This window comes from Hypanus sabinus, chromosome 7 (assembly GCF_030144855.1).
Source record: "Hypanus sabinus isolate sHypSab1 chromosome 7, sHypSab1.hap1, whole genome shotgun sequence".
Lineage (NCBI taxonomy): Eukaryota > Metazoa > Chordata > Chondrichthyes > Myliobatiformes > Dasyatidae > Hypanus > Hypanus sabinus.
Genome location: NC_082712.1, coordinates 41714053 through 41725986, shown reverse-complemented (window position 1 = coordinate 41725986; position 11934 = coordinate 41714053). Strand labels below are relative to the sequence as shown.

General features: G+C 37.8%; 1 protein-coding gene across 1 annotated transcript in view; it reads left to right on the top strand.

The window, feature by feature from the left end:
* The window catches only part of map1b (microtubule-associated protein 1B), a 93301-nt gene extending 85034 nt beyond the window's left edge, over positions 1-8267 (top strand). Inside the window, exons 6-7 of the mRNA XM_059974601.1 lie at positions 2806-3044; positions 6529-8267. Of these exons, the coding sequence (XP_059830584.1) occupies positions 2806-3044; positions 6529-6684 (395 nt within the window). The 3' untranslated portion in view covers positions 6685-8267. The remainder of the gene's footprint in view (positions 1-2805; positions 3045-6528) is intronic.
* Positions 8268-11934: the final 3667 nt, after the last annotated feature.

Here is an 11934-nt window from a genome sequence, read left to right as displayed (position 1 = left end):
GTATATTTGTAAAAAGTCCTTAACATTCTCAATGAGAATTCTACATAAATAATGTAAGTAAGCATATGTCTGTTACTTTAGCCTTAGAGCATTTGTGAGAAGTTTCTGAAGCTCTTTTGGGACCACGTCAGAATGTAGAATAATAATGTAGTTCATCTGTGTTAAAAGTTTGATACCAGGAAGAATTAGAGGAGATTCACAGTTTGAGAAAGAATGTAGAAAAGGCAATTATAACAGCACTGGACAGATATTACATTTAAGTGGTAGATAATTAATATTTAATGTGCAAAACCCAATAGAGAGAATTGTTAATAATCTTCCAGTGAGAAGACAGACCACACAATATGCAAATGACATTATGTCTATGATGATGGCTGCAGGGAAAATGTCCAGAGCCAATTATACAGTTCTAATTGCTCATTGTTCAAAAACTTAACATGCAGTAAGAGGATAAGATATTGAAATAAGCAATAGAACTTTTAACTAGAAGAGATGAAAACATAGTGGGGTTACTAGAAAGGATTCCCCAAGTTGTTAAGCATATAATCTTTAGATAACAAAATGTTTACACCATTTATAATAATCGTAATTATTAATTCCCCTGCTCCTCTAGTTAATCCATAGGCATCTTTATATTCATTCATTGCTAGATCACAAGTCAATCCATTTGGAAAAATATTTTCAAATATTCTAATTACACTGATTTTCCTTCAGTGCATCTTCGTTGGCAGTTTTGGCATTCAGGATTTTAAATTGGGAGATTACACAGACTAGGGCTATTTTCCCTACAAATTGCAAGCTAAAAGTTTGATTTGATAGATGTTAAGATAGAAATACTAGGTGGAGAATCTAGGACTAAGAGCACAATCTACAAAGTGAAATCAGTCCCTCCAGTAAGAAAAGTAAGAATCAATTTACCCACAAAAGATCAAACAAGCTTAGAAATCTCTTTTGCAACTGACAGTTTATGCAGGACCAAAAATTGGTTATAAACCTGACACAGTAAAATTTTGGATAACCAAATGTTTTTAAGGATATGCGACAATGACAGGGTTTGAAGTTCAGGCCAAGATCTGGTGCAAACTCATTAAACGGAGGAATAAGATGGAGGTACAGCATTGCCCATTTTCCATTGTTCTGTTCCCTTATTTAAGCCACGTGCTATCTCAAGGTAAACCGGATAGAAGAATAAGAATAGCCAAGACTATCCTACCTCCTTATCACTGTAAATGCTGCTACAGTAACTGAGTTAAACCATCCTGTATCTGCATTTTAAAATCAACATTAATGCATAGTGAAAAAATTGTCTAAGGAACTCAGTCATTGCATCATAGGAGGCCAGTTAGTCTTTTAGTCCTTTTTTTTAAATATCAGATTGAGCCAGCTGACCCCATTCCCTGAATCTTGCCCTATAATTTTATTTCCTTCAGGTACCTAGCCAATACTTTGAAAGCCATGTTTGTATTTGTTTCCACCTCTCTTTGAGGCAATGTATTCTAAGTTATCACCATTTGCTCGAGGAAACTCTCCTGTCAACTCAATTTTCTTACCTGTAGATTACTTTTGAATGCATAATTGAATCTGAAAGACATTTTGGCATTTCCCCTCCAATCCAGTGTGAGACTTAACAGTTAGTTTTGAAATAAATATGAAACAGAATAACGTAAAAGATGTAAATCTGAAGGAAAATGTGGAAACAAGAAGATGCATTTCCAATGTGGAGAAATCTTTTTCTACTTCAGATGTTCATCCTCAGTTCTACGCCTGAAAAGTGGGAAGGTGTTTACTGAGAAAGCAGCAGTACACCATTATAAATGTTCAGAGCAGGAAGAAATTAGTAGAAAATCACAGAACACAGAAGCAATCCCCTTGGCCCATGGCTTTTGTGCTGGTAATCATATGCTTTTCCATTTTCAACCTTTTTCAGAAAGATAGTGTCCATAATTAAGGACCCCCAGCACCCAGAGCATGTTCTTCTCTCACTGTTATCATCAGGTAGGAGGTACAGAAGCCTGAAAGCACACACTCAGTGATTCAGGAACAGCTTCTTCCCCTCTGCCATCTGAATCCTAAATGGACATTGACTCCTTGGATACCACCTCACTTTTTAATATATATTCCTGTTTTTGCTTGATTTTTAATCTATTCAATATAAATATACTGTAATTTATTTGTTTTTCTTGTATATTATGTATTGCATTGAACTGCTGCTGCTAAATTTACAAATTTACATGCTGGTAAATACATGCTGGTGACAATAAACCTGATTCCGATTCCATCACCTAGCTCAATACGTTTAGTGTTCAGTGTTGGAAAAGCATTCATCCAAGTAAATGCTGTGAGACCCTCTGCCTCTGTCAGGTTACTTGTTCCAGATTTCAATGAACCTCTTGAGGAAATACTTCCTCAAGTCCCCTGAAGATCTCCTACCCCTGAACTTGAAAACCTGTGCCCTCTTATTTTAAATACTTGCCATCTACCCTATCTATGGCCCTCAGAATTTTGTATAATCTCAACCAGTGTTATCGTCATGAATGAACTCCCACTTAGATAGGATATAGATGGCTGGTAAGAATAGTTTGACCACCAACATGCACTGGGTATGTCACACAGCTATTGTCATGCTGCTGGTATCTGCAAGACTAAGTATGAAAACAATTTGACGCAGTTATATTTGTTCATTTATTGTCCACCAGTCTGCATAGAGCATGGTCACAGGTGGGTGGGGGCTGTAAAGGAGGAGAGATGTGGGGCAGAAGGAGCTGATTCTTGTAATATGGTAACATTGAATTGTTTCTGTTGTAGGTTCAAGCAGCAATAAGGCAGCAGGCATGCCGTCGGTGCCTCCCGGACCCCCTGTTTACCTTGACCTGGTGTACATTCCAAATCACTGCAGTGCCAAGACGGTGGATGCTGAATTTTTCAAACGAGTGAGATCTTCCTACTATGTAGTGAGTGGAAACGACCAGGCAGCTGATGAACCAAGCAGGGCTGTACTGGATGCTCTTCTGGAGGGCAAATCTCAGTGGGGCAGTAACATGCAGGTAAGGTTGCCAAGTCCTCCCTTCAAAGTACAGAGTAGAGTTTTTGCCATTTTCAGAATCCCTTTAAGTTGTAACATTTTGTGTAATAGTTCTTTTCAGTGTGATTTCCCACTGAAATTGACAACATAGAAAGATATAAAGATTAGCTTTATTTGTCACGTGTACATCGAAACCTCGTGTTATTTGTGTCAAAATATTTCAGTGAGGATTGTGCTGGGAGTAGTCTGTACGTGTTGCCATGCTTCATGCGCCAACATAGCATGCCCTCAATGGACTAATAGACTAACTGTATGTCTTTAGAATGTGGGAGAAAACCAGATCACCCAGAGGAAATCCATGTGGTGACAAGGAAAAAGTACAAACTCCTTACAGACAGCAGTGGGAATCGAGTCCCCATCAGTGATCACTGGCGCTGTAAAGCAATTTGCCGAGCACTACACTACCATGGTCTAATGTACAGTAGATTCTGTTGCAAAGCAGAATATCCCAGACAACCTACAGAAGTGTAAATCAGACAGATAACTGGCGAGCCTTCGGTGAGCAGCCTTCCCACCTGAAATGAGCCTTTCGCCACATTTCCATACAGATTGATGTGCTATATTATTTGTTGGATGAGCCGTGTTAGTTGTGGAGCTGCCTCATGTACAAGGTGCAACATTGAACAGAGGAAACTGCCTGGAACTAACTGGAAATATTAGGGCTAGACTTCCTGATTAAAGGGTCAGAAATAAAAATGGACTAAGAGGCATGAATAACCTAATTCATTGTCCTTAAAGGAACAATGGCATACCTCTTAAAAATGGGACTCAAGTTATGTAGTGTGGAATATGACTGCTCTGCAGTCAGGTAAGCTGCGATACAGTCAATAAATCACAGTGCTATATGAAAGAGGAAGGTTTTGTGACGTGCAACAATGGATCATTTACCCTCGTGATACACATTACAGCTATCTACATATTCCTAGTTTACACATCTGAGAACAGGAAACATTTTTTTGATTTTTTTTGTGATAGGGCAATGGTAGCAGGTTGACTTCTCTCCGTGACCTGCTGTATTCTTGTACTGAAGTGAGAGAATAGTGAATTTGAGGGTTATTGTGATCTATTGGGTCTTTAACCAGTTGATTGGTGTGGATTTGTCCTTACGCCAGAGGAATGATCTAACAACCTACCAACACCAGGGAACCACACACTGCCATCAAGCAGCTTTCGGCAGTAGACTGATGCTCTGCCATAGTTTTTGGAAGAGCCAAATTCATGCAGCCTTGAGTGAGTAAGTGAAACTTTTCCAAAGGTTCCTCAGTGCTGGAGAGTGGAGGAGAGCACGGGGGATAAGATAGAGAGGGGGTCCATAATGGGTTGGGAAGAGAAGGAGGAAACTAGATAGGAAGGGGTGGTGGAGTGATATAAAGGAAGGGAACGAGGTTGAAGGCTATGGAGTAAGGAAAAGAAAAAGAGCAAGGATCTGAGTGGGAAGGAGTGTTGAGTGAGGGAATGAGAGAATGAGAAAGGAAGTAAGGAATGAATGGGATTTACCAGAAAAAGGTGGGATTAGAGAGGGGAGTAGATGGAAAAAGAAAGGGGATTTGAGAGAAGGAAGGAATTGGACTAGCAATATGTCAGTGAACAACAACACATGTCTGGTCTCAGGCAAGTAGACGTGTGTGTGGGAAGCCCTTCATGCTTTTAATGTCTTTGTGGCAGAGCCTAGCCTCTAGTGGCTTGGATCTTGTTGCCATTGGACCGAGAAGATCTCATTCTGTCAAGCCTGCATGGTAGGTGGTGTGCAACAGCCACAGATGAGCACCTTCCACTCTCATCCCATGGAGTGAATAGAAAGCAACTCACCTTCAAACCCAATGAACTGGCTTCCTTTGATCAGGAAGACTAGCTGTGCTTCTTCCATTCAACTCTAGTCAGTTTCCTCCGTTCAGTGTTCCACCTTGTACATACAGCAATTCCACGACTGGTGCAAGGAAAGACCTGACTGTTCTTTCATTGAATGTCTGTTTGTTGAAAATTATTCATTTATATTTTAAATATGTGGCTAGGAATAACATTTTATTTGAGAATAGCCTCTGGATACTGCATTGGATGGTTTCTGCAAAAATAAAATACAAAGACAGACAGACAGACATACTTTATTGATTCTGAGGGAAACTGGGTTTCATTACAGCCGCACCACCAAGAATAGTGAAGAAATATAGCAATATAAAACCAGAATTAAATAATAATGTTAATCATGCCAAGTGGAATAAGTCCAGGACCAGCCTATTGGCTCAGGGTGTCTGACACTCCAAGGGAGGAGTTGTAAAGTTTGATGGCCACAGGTAGGAGTGACTTCCTATGATGCTCAGTGTTGCATCTCGGTGGAATGAGTCTCTGGCTGAATGTACTCCTGTGCCTAACCAGTACATTATGGAGTGGATGGGAGACATTGTCCAAGATGGCATGCAACTTGGACAGCATCCTCTTTTCAGACACCACCATCAGAGAGTCCAGTTCCACCCCCACAACATCACTGGCCTTATGAATGAGTTTGTTGATTCTGTTGGTGTCTGCTACCCTCAGCCTGCTGCCCCAGCACACAACAGCAAACATGATAGCACTGGCCACCACAGACTCGTAGAACATCCTCAGCATCGTCTGGCAGATGTTAAAGGACCTCAGTCTCCTCAGGAAATAGAGACAGCTCTGACCCTTCTTGTAGACAGCCTCAGTGTTCTTTGACCAGTCCAGTTTACTGTCCATTCGAATCCTCCACTATGTCCATACTGACCCATTGGATGGAAACAGGGGTCACTGGTGCCTTAGCCCTCCTCAGGTCCACCACCAGTTCCTTAGTCTTTTTCACATTAAACTGCAGATGATTCTGCTCGCACCATGTGACAAAGTTTCCAGCTGTAGCCCTGTACTCAGCCTCATCTACAAAACTACAAGTGATATTTTGGTTTTATTAGCTCATATTAATAGGCATATCATCTGTTAATGACATGATCTCTGGCCCAAACAGGATCCTTTTGTAAAGGATCTGCACTCACTCAATGAACTGAGAATTTGTTTCCTACAGAATTGGTTTATTATCACAAATATTGAGGCACAGTGTAAAACTTAGTTTCATGTACCGCCCATAGAGATCACTGTCTCAAATCAGTATATCAAGAGAGTACAAGGGGAAAACAATAGTAGAATGCAGAATGAAATGTTACAGTCACAGAGAAAGTGCAGTACAGGTGAACAATAAATAAGGTACAAGGCCAGGACAAGGTGGATTGTAAGGTCGAGAGTAATCTTAGCATGCAAGAGGACCATTGAGTAGTTTTATAACTGGTGACAGGAGAGAGAGAGAATATCTGGGGTCAGAGAGGTCTTTGGTTGTGTTGGCTGCTTTACTGAGGCATTGAGAAGTGTAGGTAGAGTCCACAGCACTCATGTAACAGATAGGAGATGGAATAGGTTCACTGTTGTGTTGTGCCTTCTTACAGGTTACCCTGATTCCAACCCATGACTCGGAAGTCATGCGGGAATGGTACCAGCAGACGCACGAGAAGCAACAGGACCTGAACATCATGGTCTTGGCGAGCAGCAGCACGGTGGTCATGCAAGATGAATCGTTCCCTGCATGCAAGATCGAACTGTAACTGGGAGTTCCGCAGAACCAGAACATTCAGCCAGTTGTTTAAGGGGAAGCACTCAAATGGAAATTTCAAACAAAAGAGGAAAGCAGATGTAACTCAATGTCTGCTGAATACTGTACAATAGATTTGTTATACAGGTCACTAGGGTGTAACACTTTCCAGACTATTTAGTTCCTATGCTGAGGCAAAATTTTCTTATTCTTACAAAAAAAAATGCAGGGTTTAAAATACTTGGATCTGTCACGCTCTGAATCCGTTGCAATTGTGGTGTGGTTGATATTGGTTGAGATTTTTTTTTGTTCAGAAAAAAAATTGAAAGTGGGTGAACTTTTCCATAGCAAAAATGAATCACCATCTATCTCTTAACAGCAGTCATTTTAAAGTGTGAAATTTAGCTTTTTTGATGACCATAATGCCGAGGCCAGGCAGTATAATACTATGAACTCCACGTGGAAACACTCTTTCACATATACTGGAATCACAAGTATTTGAACCCTTTTCACTTAACCAGCCGATCCCCTCCCATAAAAATGCAGAAATATTTAACTAAGGCATGTTCCCTCTGTACCAGCTTCTTGATAAATTTAATTCTGCATATGAACGTGGCATATTGCCATTAAGCCTTGATAAAACTGCATGCTTTAAAACAATAATATACCTAAGCAGAGACCAAAGGAGTTGGGAGTACACATACTAGTCATTTTGCCTTAGACAGTGACTTGAATGTAATGTGATCTAGGTTGCACTTTTTTAAAATGGGAAGTGTATGAGGCAGACATCAGACAGTGAAGACCAGCGTAGGACGGTAGTTTGAGAAGTGCTGTGATTTGTGTGTATGTGTGAATGTGTCCGTACTTGTAAGCGACAACATGGATTTCCTTGAGACCAGTCATAGAAGATGTTCCAATGTAATGTAGACTTTTTTGATTTCAAAGGTGGTTGTTTATAACAAGCACAGGAAGAGATGGAATTGGATATGAAGGAAAAAAATCACTGCAAGTGTGTGAAAAGTTTTATTTGTTGTTTTGGTTATGTGGTATATCATTAATAAATAGATTCCATTCTGTTTAGTTTCTATTTTTCATCCAAAAATGGCCAAGTAAAGGTTCACTGGTTGGGTGCATTATGTTGACTCAGAAGGGGTGTTTTTTATAACTCTCTGAACTATTGATCTTTTATAGTTCTGAACATTATCTTTCTAGAGCCTTATTCATCACCTGTATAGCATTCCTTTAACAGTAATACATCTAAGTTTGTATAGGTCTGGTATTGTGCAGTCACTGGTGAAATTCTGTTAATAATGTACAGCTCAAATTTGAATTAATTCAGTTTTAATTCACATTTGATAGAGATCTAACAGTGGAAATACAATTTATGTATCTTTTACGATATGTTGTACTTCGAAGCATTTATAAATTATAAAACTTTAGTTATTTTCTTTTGAAACCCATATCCATTACATAAGTTCTACCTATTGGTATAAGTACACCTGATCTATGGTGAACAGAATTGGAATATTTGGGTTGAGGATATAGATGTTGGAAACGTTGGAAGAGCTGTTGCTTTAATATAAATTGAATTGTGTACGTGTGTGTTTGTGTTATTTTAATTACAATGATTGATTACCTAAAGACTAAGCTAGTACTAGATAAATGACTACAGTTTTAAAGCAATTTCAAATGTTATTTAGTAGTTAATCAGTAAATTTTCACTTGTATGATTGGAATCCACATAAGCCATTTAGGGAACCAAGATGAATGCAGATATCCTCTCTGCAAAGTCAATAATTTAATTCCTTCTCGTGAACTTTTCATAGACAACCCAGCAAGTGACCTCGTGTATATTTTTGAATGCTATATTTTTGTTTTAAGAACGTATGTGTTGTATATTTTAGGAAATATATTTTGTTTATTGAATTTTGGGAAATTAATTTCATGAAACACTTAAGTCAATAAGTGACTAGCATTCAAGTGAAATACACTAATTCCATTTTAATCTGATATGTGGTAGCGCAGTGTATCAGTCCAAATTACAAGTTGTAAATGTGTAACGTTAATGATAATCTGAAACCCATTATTTACTGATCATCTTAATCAATTTCTGAATACTTACATTTTCAAGGCTTGCAGTTTTACAGTTAAAACTCCTGTTAATTGGGAGAATACCACGTAAATCTTGGCGAGGAGAATGTATTTTTCTTTGATACCAAATATGATGGTAGTTTCTATGCTGTAAAAATCATAGTTCTACCTCCAGCTGAACCTGCAGAATCAGAAATTGCATTGAATTGAAACTGGTATCATGCGTCTTTTATATTTATTGATACTTTGTTGAAATTTTGATGGGATTCAAATATTATTGCCTTCATCAACGGTAGAGGGCATTCACACTATGGCGCGGTGCACCAACATCCAGAATTCCTATAGAGCTTGGATTCTTACTCTTTTAACAGAATGGGATTATTGCCATGACACTTAACAATTTAATCAATCTGTGACGTTAGCAAAAGTCATTGACTTTTGGATGATTCAAATATATCTGATTTATCTTTGTTCTCTTTTGTGGTTGAGAAAATATCCACTGTTGGATCTAATTAACGAGCCTCAGAGGTGAACTAGATGCCATTTGACCCCACTGATTGTAACTTTGCCAGATATACAACTTAACCAGCTGCTTTCCCACGGATATGACCTCATTTTTGTATAGTATGTTTTTTTTAAAGAAAGCTGATTATTTTATTTTTAAATACTTAGTGAACAAAAGTGTGAAGCAAATTAGTTTTAACAGAAAATGAAAGCATGTTATGTTTGCACTGTTTTTGTACACAGCTTTCCTAATGTGGACAGGCTTCATTAGAATCGAATTTCATTGTGTTGCTTCAGACAGCAAAACTTTTGCAATATTTCATATGTATTATAATGTTTAGTAGTTGTAGAATTTTATTTGCAGATATTGCTCCAGATAGGTTTGAGAAGCATTACTGAACACATGGTTTTAAATTATTTGTTTTTGCTATTTAAGCAAACACCCTTTTTCATTTTAGCATACAATTAATGCCAACAGTAATTTTAGGTAAATTTTAAGCAGTCTAATGACATCTTCTATTGTAACTATATAGTTTAATGATTAACAACATTCAAAACTGTGCTTTTAAAGGATAGCCGCTCCCTAATTCTAAAGTAAGTTTAAAATGTCAATAACCATGTAATTTATAATTGGCTTGTTTGCACTGCTTAAAGCTGCTCGTGCTAGAAACTGAGAGATGTTGCTATGTCTTGTTCCTCTCGTATGCTGCATTACAGGATTTAGCTTCTAGACAAACATGCTGTCAGAGCAAGAAAAAATAGAGAAGCCATTGCTGAGCAAGATTTTCAAAAAATCAACAAATGTTCACACTCTTGAATATAGATTAAGAAAAGGTGGAGAGGCAGAAGGACTGAGGAGCAATCGTGGCCAGAATGGCGAGATAGCATGGAAGGAATGTTCAGCCATCTTATACAGATCTAAAAGCCCCTTTCATCTGCTTACAGTAAAAATTATTAGTGAATTTGAAAATGATAGCTAAATTCTAAATCTTCAAGGGAATGTTCAAAATGGTTCTTAACATGGGAGAACATCCTTTGCACCACTGTGAGGGCAGACTCAAGTCAAACTGTTTTGAATCCTCTGGTTTCTTGTCACTAGTAACTTAGTAGTGGTCAAATAAGATGGAACAAGAATATTTTTCAAGAATTAATTCCATTATAACCTGTAGCTTTCTGACTACAAAATGACTAATTGTAACATCAAAAAAGCAATTTATTTTTTTAAGCTCCTTTTCTAAAAGAATAGTTTTTTTCAAAGCTGCGCAGACACGATAGGTTGACTAGATTAAAGTGCAGTCTGATCCTAGTCCAAAATCAACAGTTGCAATTAAAGAAACTGTTCTCATTTACTTTTCTGTAAAAGAATTTGTTATGACTGTTTCAGATAAATTGCCTTTCCCTATACTTCTATGAATCCATAATTAAACCGTGAGCAGTTAGTTGTGCTATCATAGGGTGCGTACTGTGAGAATGTGCATGTGGCATGCTGTTTTATTGGTGTCCCTGTAGAAAATGTTTGTGGAGACCTGTTTCAAGTTCCTTTAAATAGTACTGGTTGAAGAGGCATGTTATTTGCCCAGATCCAGTTGCATATTATGCACAAGCTGATGTGCAGCTTATCCTAATGGTACCCATTTTCTGGCAAGCAGTACAGTTCTGCAAATGCATTGTTGTCCCTTTCCCCAGATCTCACTCCTGTTCCTCTTGTTTTCTCATTTATTTTCACCTGATATAATGTGATATGTTTATTCAGGACCATTTAAAATAAAATATCAGAACCTGTTTTTGGTAGAATTGCTGTAACTAGAATGGTAAAGTCTAAATGGTCAAAGGATGTTTTTATAGAAAAAAATACTGCATTTGATGACTGCATCCCTGTTAGTTTCCGGTTTCATGTTTACATTTCCTGAAGACTTAAAAAAAAAGATCATTTTACTGAGTGGGAAAATCAATTGTGTAATTGTGAGATTGCATTTAGTAATAGTAAATATCAACAGTGAAGGAATTTGCTAAGAATTAATTCTGTGCTGTGGAAAGCACTGAATCTCCATGGTAGATTTTATGGAACATGTTAAGCTGAATCTGATTTTGGCAATGTAATGTACATTTTCTTTTTCTTTGTGCTATTTTTAAAGCATCCAAACTCACAATATCAGTAAGGTGAAAATGATTGCTTAATTCTAGTGGGTTTCAGGAGCCTTGAGGTTCATAGAACAAGGCACGTGAATTGCAATTACTAAGTGGGTTTGAACACGTTACATTCCAACAACCAGCCTTTTTTTGAAATAGACAATCCACTGATATCTTGCCATGGTTAATTTTCTTCCAGATTTATATACTGTACGCTAAACTAATGTACTGGATTCTGGTGAAACAATTGTTCATAATCCACTTGCTGATAGAAAGATTGCAATGCAATTCATTCCCACCTTACCACATATATACAGTATACCCATTATGATATTCTGTGGATGAAAAGGGTATGTGTTGTGAAGTTCATTTTAATAAAAAGAAAAACATGAGTGCATTAATAAAATTGGCGTAGCATCTGTGGTGAGGGAATTTGCTCACTTTTAGATTTTAGGATGAATGGGTGTTTGGGATGTTGAGTGTTTTTTTTAAAAACAAAACTCATTGTAAATGTTTGACACATTAAATTATGTGTGAT